Source organism: Myotis yumanensis, unplaced genomic scaffold (genome assembly GCF_028538775.1).
Source record: "Myotis yumanensis isolate MYYU_CA2020_CCGP unplaced genomic scaffold, mMyoYum1.0.hap1 SCAF_10, whole genome shotgun sequence".
Taxonomy (NCBI): domain Eukaryota; kingdom Metazoa; phylum Chordata; class Mammalia; order Chiroptera; family Vespertilionidae; genus Myotis; species Myotis yumanensis.
In genome coordinates, this window is record NW_027223761.1 from 168,610 (window position 1) to 181,748 (window position 13,139).

General features: G+C 62.5%; 1 protein-coding gene across 1 annotated transcript; it reads right to left on the reverse strand.

Moving 5' to 3' along the window:
* Positions 1–2,873: 2,873 nt before the first annotated feature.
* IFITM10 (interferon induced transmembrane protein 10) lies at positions 2,874–12,379 on the reverse strand. Its single transcript, XM_070426262.1, has 4 exons — positions 12,358–12,379; positions 11,660–11,992; positions 10,438–10,889; positions 2,874–3,439 (listed from the first exon to the last, which is right to left on the reverse strand). Exons 1-4 carry the CDS (start codon positions 12,377–12,379, stop codon positions 3,290–3,292), a joined length of 957 nt encoding a protein of 318 aa, XP_070282363.1. The 3' UTR covers positions 2,874–3,289.
* Between the last annotated feature and the right edge of the window lie 760 nt (positions 12,380–13,139).

Here is a 13,139-nt window from a genome sequence, read left to right on the forward strand (position 1 = left end):
GGTCTGCGCAGTCTGCCCCCATCACTTCAGTCAGCGCTGCCCTCTCAGCCCACGATGTCACAGAAGGCAAAGGTTTGCATAACTACGGCATTATCGTAAAAAATGTCGATATTAGCATACTGTGAATAATAGGGAGGCGCCTTAAACTAATAAATTCTGGCTCCAATACCCCCAGCAAAGTCACCTGAAATGGCTCAGCCGGCCCGGCCCCAGCCAGTTTGGCTCAGTGGATAGAGCATCGGCCTGCGGATTGGTCCCAGGTTCGATTGCAGTCAATGCAGGCTCCTCCCCGGCCAGGCCCTGGTCAGAGTGCGTCTAGGAGGCAACCCATCGATGTGTTTCTCTCACATGGATGTTTCTCTCTGTCTCTCCCCCTCTCTTCCACTCTCTCTAAAAATCAATGGAAAAATATCCTCTGGTGAGGATTAAAAAAAAAAAGTAGGATAATCAAGAAATTCTTGAAGGTTAGTGTGAGAGTCGAGTGGATCCTGGGACCTCGTGAAAAGCCACCGTAATCCAGACCACGTGGTACTGGCTCAGGGACAGACAGACCCAACCGGGAGCTAGAAACAGCCCAGCAGGGGCAGGGATGCTGGAGGTGACAGCGATGGCCCCGCAACGCAACCAAGGACGGCTTTTCAAAAACCAGAGGAAGAGACGAAACTTACCCCTGTCTTTCTAAAAAATCAGTTTTACAGGGAGGAAGGGGGAGGGATAGAGAGTTAGAAACATCAATGAGAGAGAAGCATCGATCAGCTGCTTCCTGCACGGCCCCTACTGGGGAGTGAGCTGGCAACCCAGGCATGTGCCCTTGACCAGAATTGAACCTGGGACCCTTCAGTCCGAGGGCCAACACTCTATCCACTGAGCCACACCGGCCAGGGCCTTACCCCTGCCTTTCTGCACACACGCGCGGGCAAGGTAGCTAAACACGAAAAGCAAAACAATAGAGATTGTGAGGGACAATCAAGGACACTGTGTGTCTGCTCCCTGGGCCGAGCCTGTTCACCAGGTGACCGTGGACAGCGTGGGCGACTGGACGGGAGGACGATCCCGAGGGGGGGCTTGCCGCTGTTGGGGGGCTGCAGCCAGTAGCCCTCGTGGTGGGGGCGGGGGCATAAGGGTCCCTCCAGCCCTGTCCAGTGAGGTCCTCGTCTCGTCCCTCCCGTCTGTCACCGGCTCCGGTAGCTTTAGGGTGTTTACCCTCTGGACCAGCTCAGCGTTGTCCCCTCCCGTCACCACGGGGCCGGAGGCGCGGACAGGGGGCAGCAAGGCGACCGGTCACTCATTCACGAGAAGTTACCGACCGGCTGACAGGGCCAGGCCCTGAGCAAAATCAAGTGAGGATGGGGAGGGGGGAGGGGGGCCTGCAGGGGTGCAGCTCCCCCTTGGGTGGGGGGTGATGACCCTCCTGCACCCGCGGGTGGAGGCTGGTGCCGGGGTCTGGCGTGTGCCCGCTGCCAGGAGGGGACGGATATGTATGAGCTCAGACGGACTCGCTGGCTGGGAGGCAAACGCACGGGTCTCTGGTGTGAGCCCGAAAGCCCCAGCTGCTGGGCACGTCTCAGGAGAGGCCCGAGCCCCTTGGTTCGAGGGCATTCCCTCCGGGTACCTGTCGGGGCAGCTGCCAGCTGCTGGCCTCTAAGGGGAAGGAAGATGAGCAAACACCCTAAATCCTCACGACCCACAACCCGTGTCCCTGGCGCCTGCTCCCCTCGAGCCTCCAGGCTGGTCCGACCCTCCAGACGGCGCCCACCGCCCCCAAAGCCGCAGCAGAGTCTCCCTGCAGGTCCCTGGGCCTGGGGTGGGCCCCACCTTAGGGAACATGAGGCCTTCCCTCTCCACACCCGGCTGCACAAACCCCCTCGGGTTTCCACACGGCCGTGCCCCTCACTGCCAGGGCTCGGGGCACCTGGGTCCCTCGTCTGCGCCCCGGCTCCTCCTGGGCTGAATCCCGTGCCCCCAGGAGCCCCAGGAGCCCCCTCCCCCGCCACCCCACTCCCTGGGCAGAGGACCGAGCTCATCTCCATGGAGCAGCTCAGCCTGGGGAGCAGGGCGAGCAGACCTGACCCCGGACCAGCGACCTTCAACTGTTACCTCATTTCCCCTCGGCTGACCTTCACGGCAGCTCAGAAAGCAAAGGCCTTTTCCCTCCTTTGCAGGTGAGCAAACAGGCCCCCAGGTGGACGGGATCGGCCAGGTGCCAGCCCCACACCTGCCGGTGTTCTCTGCTCTCACCGTTAGCCCCGTGGGCAGCGTGTTCCTGCTGCTCCCCTTCCTTCCTCTCCAGCGGGGCGGCTGGTCCTCCCGGGGCACCTCACCAAAAGGCCTCTGGCCCCCCATCTTTTTTGTTTGTTTGTTTAGAGGAATGGAGAGGGGGGTGAGAGAGAATCATCGATGGGCTGCCTCCTGCACACCCACACTGGGGATCGAGCCTGCAACCCAGGCCTGTGCCCTGACCGGGAATCGAACCTCGACCTCCTGGTTCACAGGTCAACACCCCACCACTGAGCAACGCTGGCCGGGCTGCTTCCCATCTTGCAGAGCAGACAGACCCCCAGGTTAGGGAGCAAACTTCCCGGGCAGAGTTCGCGGGGATGTGCCCCTGGGCCTGGCCCACCAAGCAGCCTCTGAATGGCCCCCCCCGCCCCACCCAAGCCTCAGCTCGCACCGCCCCCCCCGCTCCCCCCTGCCCAAGCCTCAGCTTGTACCCCACCCACCCCCCCCGCCCAAGCCTCAGCTTGTACCCCACACCCCCCGCCCAAGCCTCAGCTCGCACCCCCCCGCACCCCCCCCCCCCCCCCCGCCCAAGCCTCAGCTCGCACCCCACCCACCCGCGAGGCAGGGACAGAGGCTGAGCCGGCTGGCGCTGGGCAGGAGTTTTATTGAAAATTCACAGACACAGGAGCTCTGAGCAGGGGCGCGGGGTCACAGCTTGGAGACTGGGTCGGGAGGGTGGAGGGAGTCCCCAGATGCCAGCAGCCCCCACAGGGGGAAGCTCCCTCAGAGCCCTTCTTGTTGGGTGTCAGGTTGGAGGGACCCGGGTGGGGGTGCAGCCACTGGAAGCCAGGGTGCAGCAGCCCAGGAGGATCAGGGGCCGGAAGCAGGTGGAGGGCCAGGAGGCGAGGGGCCTGCACGAGCTCGCTGCCCCCAGCTGTGGGAGCCTCTGCCAGCCGGGCTGCCCGCTCACAGCTCCGGGGCCCAGGGCGGACGGCCCGCTCTGCCGCCACCATGGCATCCTCCGTCCTGAAAGTGAGCCCTTCCTGCTCCCTCGACCGCAGGCGGCGCCTCAGTAGTCGGAGAGCGGGTACCGCAGGAAGATGAAGACCAGGATGATGCAGGAGGCCGCCAGGGCGGAGCTGGTGATGTTGAACAGCCGGGCGGTCTTGGCGTCCTCCACGGCACCGTTCAGGTCATTGAGCAGCTTCTTGTCCCGGACCTGCGGCCAGAGGAGAGGTGAGCCAGGTGCGCCCGGGCTGCTGGGCAGGCGGAGAGCAGGGGCCGGGGCAGCCGGGGCCACTCCGCCCCCTCCCTGCCGCCGGCCTGTGGTCCCGCTGGACGAGTCCTTGCCGTGGGCACTACAACATTAACAGCGCCTCTCGAGAGGGAGGCGAGGAAAGGGGATACGGTGCAGTGTCCCCCTTGGCGAGGCGGCTGCGGAAAGCACACGGGTGCTTTGTACTTTTTTAGTCTGAAAATCCTATCTAATAAAAGAGAAACATGGTAATTAGCCATACATCTGCTACCCTTCCCATTGGCTAATCAGGGCGATATGCAAATTAACCTCCAGCCAAGATGGTGGCCGGCAGCCCTGCACTGAAGCGAACAGGGAGGCTTGCTTGCTCCAGTGACTGCGGACTCCAACGTTCCCCGCCTGACTTGCCAGCCTCTTAGCTGCAACTCTAAGCAACTATGTTGCAAATATAGAAGCTAAACAAAACCCCAGAAACCTGCTTTAGTCAGCCGGGCTTCAGCCAGCCGGACCACAACATTGTATCAAATACAGAAGGTAAACAAAGGCTAGAAACTTGCTTTCAGCAGCCGAGGCCTCAGAGCTAAAGCTGGCCCAGAACAAAAAAGAAAAAAGAAAAAAAGGAGCAGTTGGGAACTTCAGTCACCTGCCAGCCTGAAAACGGCCCTCAGCCCCTCACCCAGACTGGCCAGGCACCCCAGTGGGGACCCCCACCCTGATCTAGGACACCCTTCAGGGCAAACCAGCCAGCCCCCACCCGTGTACCAGGCCTCTATCCTATATAGTAAAAGGGTAATATGCCTCCCGGCACCGGGATCAGCAGAGCCACGAGGCCTCCCGGCACCGGGATCAGTGTGACAGGGGGCAGCGCCCAAACCCCCTGATCGCCCTGCGGCTCTGTGTGTGACAGGGTGCGGCGCCCCAACCCCCTGATCGCCCTGCGGCTCTGTGTGTGACAGGGTGCAGCGCCCTAACCTCCTGATCGGCCCTGCTCTGTGTGTGACAGGGTGCAGCGCCCCAACCCCCTGATCAGCCCTGCTCTGTGGGTGATAGAGGGCGGCACCCAAACCCCCTGATCCGCCCTGCTCTGTGTGTGACAGGAGGGAGCTCCTCAACCCCCTGATCGGCCCTGCTCTGTGTATGACAGGGTATGGAGCCCCAACCCCCTGATCGGCCCTGCTCTGTGAGTGACAGGGGGGAGCTCCTCAACCCCCTGATCAGCCCTGCTCTGTGTGTGACAGGGTACAGAGCCCCAACCCCCCTGATGGGCCCTGCTCTGTGCATGACAGGGGGTGGTGCTGCAACTTCCCTATCGATCCTGCCTTGAGTGTGACAGGGGACAGTGCCCCAACCCCCCAATCGGCTGTACCCTGAGCGTGACTAGGGGTGGCATCACAACCTCCCAATCCACCCTGCTCTATGCATGACAGGGGGCAGCGCCCCAACTCCCCCATCGGCCCTGCTCTGAGCCCGACCAGGGGCTGCACCTAGGGATTGGGCCTGCCCTCTGCCGCCCGGGAGCAGGCCTAAGCCAGCAGGTCATTATCTCCCGAGGGGTCCCAGACTGCGAGAGGGCACAGGATGGGCTGAGGGACCCCCCCCCCCCCCCAGTGCACAAATTTTTGTGCACCGGGCCTCTAGTGTTTATATAAAACACCTGGTTAGTAATAGTGTTCTGTACTTGAAAGTGGCCGAGGGAGGAGATCTGAAGTGCTCTCACCACACACACACACACACACACACACACACACACACATCATTACGTGTGTGGGGAGAAAACAGGGTACATGATGCATGAAATAGAAAGTTGGGAAAATGGGATAAAGGAAGAAAAACTGTGAAGAAGAGAGGGCAGACAAGTATGTTTTCATCACTATGTGGATTAATAAACTGATACATCGTTAAAGTGAGCGAGGGAAGGAGGAAGCGAGGGAAGAGGGAGTGGAAGGGAGGTGTCTGGAGAGACACGAAGCTGGGAAAGGGACGGCCGTGTGGACGAAGGCGCCGGACCCGTGTCCTGACGAATGTAGGGATGGGCACAGCACACCAGCAGGAGAAGGGGTGGAGGTGATGGCGGTAAGAATGGAGCAGGAGGATGGTGGGCGAAGTAACAGAGACAGTGATAATAAGAGAAATGGCGACAGGCATGGAGCTGGGCTAACGGCGTGACCTGGTCTTCGCTCAGTGAATCCTCTCAACAACACTTTGAAGGGGGTACGTCCCCCTTTTCACCAGGAGCAGGATTCTCGCGGAGAGATGGGAGGCCCAGGGTTCAACCCCTGCTGTAAACTAGAGGCGCCCCAACAGCGGGGTGCGTGGCTGTGTGGTCTATTCAGAAAGTGGGAGCAGTGGACAGAGGAGGGAGAGCAGGGAGAGGAAGAACAGAGAGGGCAGTCGGATGGATGGGTCCCTGGTGCGGAGACATGGGAAGGAGGAGGAAGGAGAGATGCAGGCATAACAAGACCAGTGAGGCTGGGGAGATGGATGGGTGTGTGGGAGGTGGGCTGGGCATGGATGCAGGACGGGGGTGCGACGGACGGTACTCTGGGATGAACTGAATAAACAAAGGGTCCAGAGGGAGGGTGGGAGGAAAGCGGGGGGATGAATTGAAAGATCAGTATAAAGTTTCATAACGAAAAATGGGTGAGTGTGAGGGCAGGTAGGTGGATGGGCGAATGGCATCAATGGCTGCGGTGAGCACAGATGAAAGGATGGATAGACAGAAGGATGGGTGGATAGATAGACGAACGGATGGAGGATGGATGGATTGGTAAATTGATGCATTCAGCATGTGGAGTGAAAGGAGAGGAGGAAAAGAAAAAGGCAAGAGAATACACAAACGAGATGAATGGGTACATGAGCAGTTGGATACATGGGTGGATGAGAAGGGAAGGAAAACAGACAGAAATGATAGGGGATGGATGGGTGGGGTCAAAGGGTGCAGATGAGTGAAGACGCATGGAAAGGTGAGCGTGATGAGCGGGTACTGGGAAGTGAGGTGCAGCTAGAAGAGCAGCGGAGAGAAGGGATGTAGACGGCTCGAAGGATGAACAGATGTACTGACGTGTGGATGGGGGTGGGATGGAGCTGGTAAGTAAAGGGGAACAAGTTACCGCGAAAGTGAGGTTAGATGAATAGTTAAGTGAATTGATGTGTAAGGAGGGGATGAGATGGGGTGGGAAAGGGAGGAGACGCTTAATGAACATGTAAAAACATGGATGGATGGATGGATGGATGGATGGATGAATGATGGGTGATGGATGATGGGTGGATGGATGGATGAATGGATGGATGATGGGTGGATGGATGGATGATGGGTGGATGGATGAATGAATGATGGGAGATGGATGGATGGATGATGGATGGATGGATGGATGGATGGATGATGGGTGGATGAATAAATGAATAGATGGGTGGTGGGTGACAGATGATGGAGGGTGGGTGTGGATGGATGGTGCTGATGTTCCGAAGGAGGGAATGAGCAAATATGTACGTACAAAAGCTGACACAGCATCCTCCCCCATCTTCCTTTCTGGCTTTCCTGTCACTGAGAAGTCGCACAGCCTCCTGGGCCCACTGAGCTGCTGTCACGCCCTCGTCACATCGGCTGCTCTCCTGTCACCATCCCTGTGCTGGGTCTAGCCGCATACCCTGTCGCCTGGACCCCCGCCCCAGGCCCCTACCTCCTCTCTGCCTCTGGGCTTCTCCCACCGCCTTCCTCCTCACTGACAGCTCTGCTCACACCGCTCCCTTCTGCGTTTCACAGGTGATGAATGGCAAACCATCACCGGTGGTCCCCATCCTTCACTGGGCGCCTCCTGCCTGCCTTTCCTGGACCATCTTCCTCTGCTCCCCACAGAGCACAAGGGCCTGGCTGTTCCCCGACTGCCTCACCCTCGTGTCTTTCTGTTTTCTCCTTCAGGAACACCTGTCCCCTCATCTGTCCTTCATTGCGAGCAGCGTCCCGCACCAACCCCAACCTCACCCTCATCTTCTTTCTCTGAAACACGGGGCTGCTCATTTCATCCTATCCTGTCCATGCACCCCCAACCCAGCACCCCTGAACCCCTAGGCTGGCCAGCCCTGCCTGGGGCACTGATGGCAGCAAGAAGGGACGGGTCTGGTGGGTGGACAGCCGTGGCTGGGATGGGGTGTCTGCGGGGGAGGGGCTCGGCCAGAGGGAGTCAGTGGAGTATTTGTAGAAGAGAGACCGGGTCTTACCTAAGCCCTCGGGCTGGGGGAGCAGCATGTTGCAAACCGAGGTGTCACAGGACGGCTGGGCTGGGGCGCTTGGCGAGGCCAGGGGAGGGTGAGCATGGATCTCAGGGGGCTTTCAATGCCAAGCCAGGGGGTACTGAGGGGGGCAGTGGTCATGATGGGCAGCTTGTGCAGACGGCATGGACGGAGAACTGATGCCTGTCTGCCTCCCCCGGACACTGGGCTGAGCAAAATCAGGCTGCACCCTCATGGCAGACCCGGCCTGCAGTGAGCTGAGCTGCCCGGCGACGGGGGAGGGCCGGACGGGTGGCGTGAAGGTGGATAAACAGATGTGTGAGGCAGGGACACCCACAGGACGCCAGCCTCTGCCCAGCCCACGTGGGCTGACGTGAGCCTTGTGATGTTTCTATTTGGTTGTGAGCGATCAAGGGATGGGCTCAGGGAAGCAAGGGGGCGTCTCAAGAGCTCGCTGCTCGGAGGGACCAGCTGGGAACGCAGCCAAGGCCTCCGGACCCCAAGCCTGAGGGTGCCCTTGGAGGGGCCATGACCGCGGCACATGCTGTGGGTGCCGCAGGCGGGGAGGTGCAGCTGGTGGACAGATGGATGCACTCGCCAGAGTGAGAGCCCGAGCCACCAGCTCTGTCCTCCCCGCCCGTGCGGAGGCAGCTCACCTCTCGCGCCCTCCCAGGGGAGCCCCGAGCCTCGGCCCCTCGCTGCCCACAAGGAAGAACGCAGGGGAGCAGCCCCGGGTGGAGGCGTCGAGCTCCTCCTGCCCCTCAGAAGCACCAGCTCCGACCCGCCCCCCACCCCGCAAAGCCTGCACCACGCAAGTCCTGACCTACCTACAGCCGCAGCAGATGGGCCTGCCCCACGCCAGCCGGCCGCCCACAGCCAGGCCGAGGAAGGAAGGGACGCTTCCGAACAGGAGCCCCTGCTGCCGGCCCATGCCACAGGCTGTGGGCACCAGAGGAGGCCGAGCAGGGGCTGGCCTGGGAGTCTCCGCCCCCAGCTCCCAGGGACCCTTCCCTTTGCTGCCTCTGCAGCACACATACACACACACACGCACACTCACACACACTCACACCTCATGCACTCAGTGCACATACGCATGCACACACAGACGAGCACACACCTATATGCATGCCCACACTCAGGCACACACATGCACACTTCCAAGTAGATGCACACGTATGCACTCACATGGTCGTGCATGTATAAGTATACAAGGCACACCCACACGTACACCACTCATGCACACATGCTCATACACATGCAATTCCACTCACACACACATGCACACGCACACCTGCATGCATGTCCACTCTCATGCTCACACTCAATGTGCTCACACACACTCACACACGCATGCACACGCACACCTGCATGCATGTCCATGCTCATGCTCACACTCAATGTGTTCACACACACTCACACACGCATGCACACGCACACCTGCATGCATGTCCACGCTCATGCTCACACTCAATGTGCTCACACACACTCACACACGCATGCACACGCACACCTGCATGCATGCACACACTTTGTGCACATGCATGCACGCTCACGCACATTCACTCACATAACATGGTTCCACGTGGTGGAGCCCAGGACCAGGTACACAGGCCAGAATGTGAGGGATGAATGGCGGTCAGCGATGCTGATGCTGAGGGTGAGTCAGGAGGAGGGAAAGCCAGGTGGTCAGATGCGCGGTGCCCGGGCGGGTGGGCTGACAGAGGCACAGCGACAGAACAGTCCACGTCCTTCCACCCCCCCAGCCTCTCTGGCCCAGCCCCTCCCCTCGCTGCAGCCCCCAGGGGCCCCTCCCCACCCACTCTGTCCCTGCCTTGCTGGTCAGCTGCAACCAATGGAATGGACCGACCTTGGGCATCATATCTGGGAAGAGGGTGATCTGGCGAGACACAGGCCAAGCCCTTCCTGAGCCACGGGGAGATGGGGGCCGCCTCCTGGGGCAGGGCTGCAGCGGCCCTGGGCCCTCTGTCCTTATACACACGTGTACCGCTCTCTCCACCCCAGGCGTGAGCGGTCACAGCTCCCTCCTGTGACCCGTCTCCACCTTGCCCGTGGCGGGGGCCTGTCTGCTCCTGGCCAGCTCCTCTCAGAGCAGCGAGGGGCTCTGGGGACCGTGCCCCCGGGCAGGCTGTGGGCTCAGAGTGGATGGGACAGGACATGCTCACGGCTCTCTCCCTGGCTCCCGGACACTGGACAGACTGTCTAGAACCGCGTGTAGAAGGGGGAGGGGGAGGGCCGGGACTGGTGACCAGTCTGTGTGGCCGCCCTCCGAGTGTCTGCCCTGTGTCAGATTCCCCAGTGAGGGGTTTGGCAAGGTCTCCAGCTGCCCTGACATCTCCTCCTCCTGTCAGGGGGGAAGGACTCCAAGGCCCCTCCACCTCCCCATCCGTCCAGGGCAGCTGTCCAGGTCTAATGCCCCCACCCCCACCCAGAGGACAGGCCCTGGGCCCTGAGTCCGCCCCCTAAGCTGGCAGCACAGAGACCCTGGCCCTGTGGACCCAGAGCCCAATCAAGACCCCCGGGAGCTTCCCAGCTCAGCATGGGGGGGGGGGCCCAGAGCTCCCCACACCCTCCTCGCTGGCCTCCCCATCCTAGTCCTCAGCCCCCTTGGCTGCACCTGCTGCACCACGGCTTCTCTGAGGAGGGGCAGAGTGGTGCAGCCAGGGCTCTTCCTGCCCCCCCTGCTGGCCCCCCGCACCCTCCCCCCCGCTCACTTTGAGGGAGTAGGCCAGGGCGATGAAGCCCAGGCAGCAGAAGTTGAGGTAGACGAAGTTGAAGATGGACCACAGGTAGTAGTCGTTCACCTCGCTGGTGTCGGGGTAGATCTCGATGACCGTCGTGGGGTTGGTCATGGTCTTCTTCTCCGCCAGGTGCTTGCAGACCTGGGGCGCGCCGGCCCCCCGCACGCTGTCAGCCTGGCCGCTCTTGGGCTCCATGGGGAACAGCGTGGGCGCCATGGGGGGAGAGGCCGAGGGCTCAGGGGCCGGGGCTGCGGGCGCCTGCAGGGCGGGGGGCTTGGACACACAGGCGAAGCAGCCCTTGGGGGACCCTGCCGGGGGCCTGGGGATCCAGAAGGCCCCGTCCAGGGGCACGCGGGCTTCCTGGGCGCCGTCCGTGGTGCTGGCCAGGGCTCCCAGCAGGGCTGGGCACGGCCGGGGCCCTGGGCCTGGAGGGAGGGAAGAGGAATTGGAACTGGGTGCACCCTGGCTGCCCACAGCGTCTCCCCTGCAGCCCCAGGGCAGCCCCAAAGGACATGGACGTCCCTGGGGAGGCGGCCAGCTGCCCGCCCGCCGGCCACCTGCCTCCCCAGTCACACCAAAGCCCTTCAAGCAGCCTTGGCACGGACATTGGGGGCTTTTCATCGCTTTGCCATCTGCGCACAAACACTCACCCACTGACAGGCCAGCAACCCCCCCACATGGCCCGGCTGACTGGCGTCGCAATACACAGAGGCCAGCACCCAGGCCCGGCCCCAGGGCGGCGGACCCACAATGCCGGCCTCTGCCGAGTGGCAGCCAGCGGAGCTGCCTGGGCACCTGCAGCGGAGACGCTGACACATCTCGGTGCCCCAGACCCGGCCCACCCTGTGCGCTCGCTCGGAGATGCGCCAGGCAAACAGCTCCACACCATGACGCGCAGCGCGGACACGCAGCGACACAGGCTGGGACACGTCGCGGAGGGCGAACGGGAGCTGCGGGGGCTCCCACCTGGCGCCACGACGCCCCCGCCCCACCCCGCCCCAGCGGCGCCCGGGACCCCAAGCCGCGCACTCGCTCTCGCGAGTGCCACCCACCCCGGACAGACAGGCAATGTCACTGCGAAAGGCGCACTTCGCCAAGGAGGCGCCCCGCCCTGGCCACCCTGGGGGTCTCCGGCGAGGCCCCGCTTCCCAAGCCGGGTCCCAGCGCCGCAGCCAGGACCGAGGTTCTCACTCACGGGCAGCTCCTGCGCTGGCGGCCTGACCCTGCGCTCGGTCCGCGCGTCCTTCTTCCGTCCCGCGGCCGCTGTCTGTCTGGCCGCTCCGCTCCCAGTGTCCCGACCTCGGTGCAGGGAGCGCGCGGAGCAGGGGGGGCGGGGAGCGCGCGGGGCTGGCGGGGGCTGGCGCGGATCCCCGGAGCCTGCGCTCCCTCCGCAGCGCCAGCCGGGCGGGCGGCGCGGCTGCAGCCCAAGCTCGACTCACGGCGGCGGCCGCTGGGGGCACAGCCACCTCCGCCTCCTCCCGCGCAGGGTGGGGGCAGCGGCGGCGCGGCCGGAAGCAGGGGGTGAAGACTAGCCAGGGATGGGCCCCCCAGCGCCCCTTGTCTTCCCGTACCCCAGCCCGCCCCCTGCCCCACCCTCTGGCTGAGCCCCTGACCCCGCCCTGACCCCTCCCAGCGGTCTCCCCAAAGAGCCCCTTTCCTCCTCTGCACACCCCTGTCCCCAAACTAGCCCCTCGCAGGCCCATGTCCTCTGGGAATCTGACCCTCGAAAGCCCCCAACTGCAGTCCCTCTGGGGGCAGGATCCTGTCCTAACCAGAGGCGACCCTCACAGCACCAGCCCCCTGAGCCCACCCAGCCTCTCCTCTCCCCAAGTCTGACCCCGCACTCCGCCGGCCGAGCCTCTGAACTCACCTTCGCTAATCCCGTTCCCTCACAAACTGGGGTCTCAGAGCCCATGTCCTCTCACCAGGTGGTCCGTCTGCCCATGGGGCCAGATGTCCTTCTCCAAGACCTAGTGGCACTTTCTCCTTGGAGCTCAGTCCACTCACCAGCCCTCGCCTCTCCAGGAGCCCAGCCTGTCCCCCTGGGTTCCCTCCCCCTGGGTCCCGTCCTACCTGGTCCCATCCCACCTGGTCTCATTCCATCTGGTCCCATCCCACCTGGTCCCGTCCCACCTGATCTCATTCCACTTGCATCCCATCCCACTTGGGTCCTGCCCACCTGGGTCCCATCTCCTGCAGGTGCTGTCCCAACAGGTCACGGGCCCTAAGCAGTGCCTGCCGGGCACAGCCTGTCTTCATCCATCCACCACCTCATTGTCCCTCTCACTTGTCCCAGCTGCCCCCCACCCTGCAAAAGCACCAGTGATCCCCTCCATCATGGGGAAACCTCCAACCACGAAGGTGCCTCTGAGCTGGGTCCTCTTCCGTCCCCTGGCCCCACCCGCCGGGAAGCATGGCGGCCCGTCTGCCTCTCATCCCCTCAAGCCCTGTCACCCAGAGGCTGGCCTGTGCTCAGAGCGTCTCCCCCATGAAACTCCCTTCCCCTTGGACCCTCTCTCCCCTGAGCCTGGGTCCTTCTCAGGGAGCCCTTCTTGCTTCAGAGTCCTGCCTGCCTCTGCTGGGTCCTCTGAACCCCTTCTCTTCGGAACTCCATGCACCACTCCCCAGCCTGACACTGGTCCACCCCCTCTCCAAGCTCCTCCCCTGTCCTCCTC

What these genes read in the sequence shown, in the direction of transcription:
- IFITM10 (XM_070426262.1), bottom strand. Translation starts at nt 12,379, where the DNA reads ATGGGCTCTGAGACCCCAGTTT. An exon ending in CGCCAGCGCAGGAGCTGCCC is followed by an intron (nt 10,890 to 11,659) that starts GTGAGTGAGAAC and finishes CCCTCCCTCCAG; the next exon opens with GCCCAGGGCCCCGGCCGTGC. An exon ending in CCCTGGCCTACTCCCTCAAA is followed by an intron (nt 3,440 to 10,437) that starts GTGAGCGGGGGG and finishes CTCTGGCCGCAG; the next exon opens with GTCCGGGACAAGAAGCTGCT.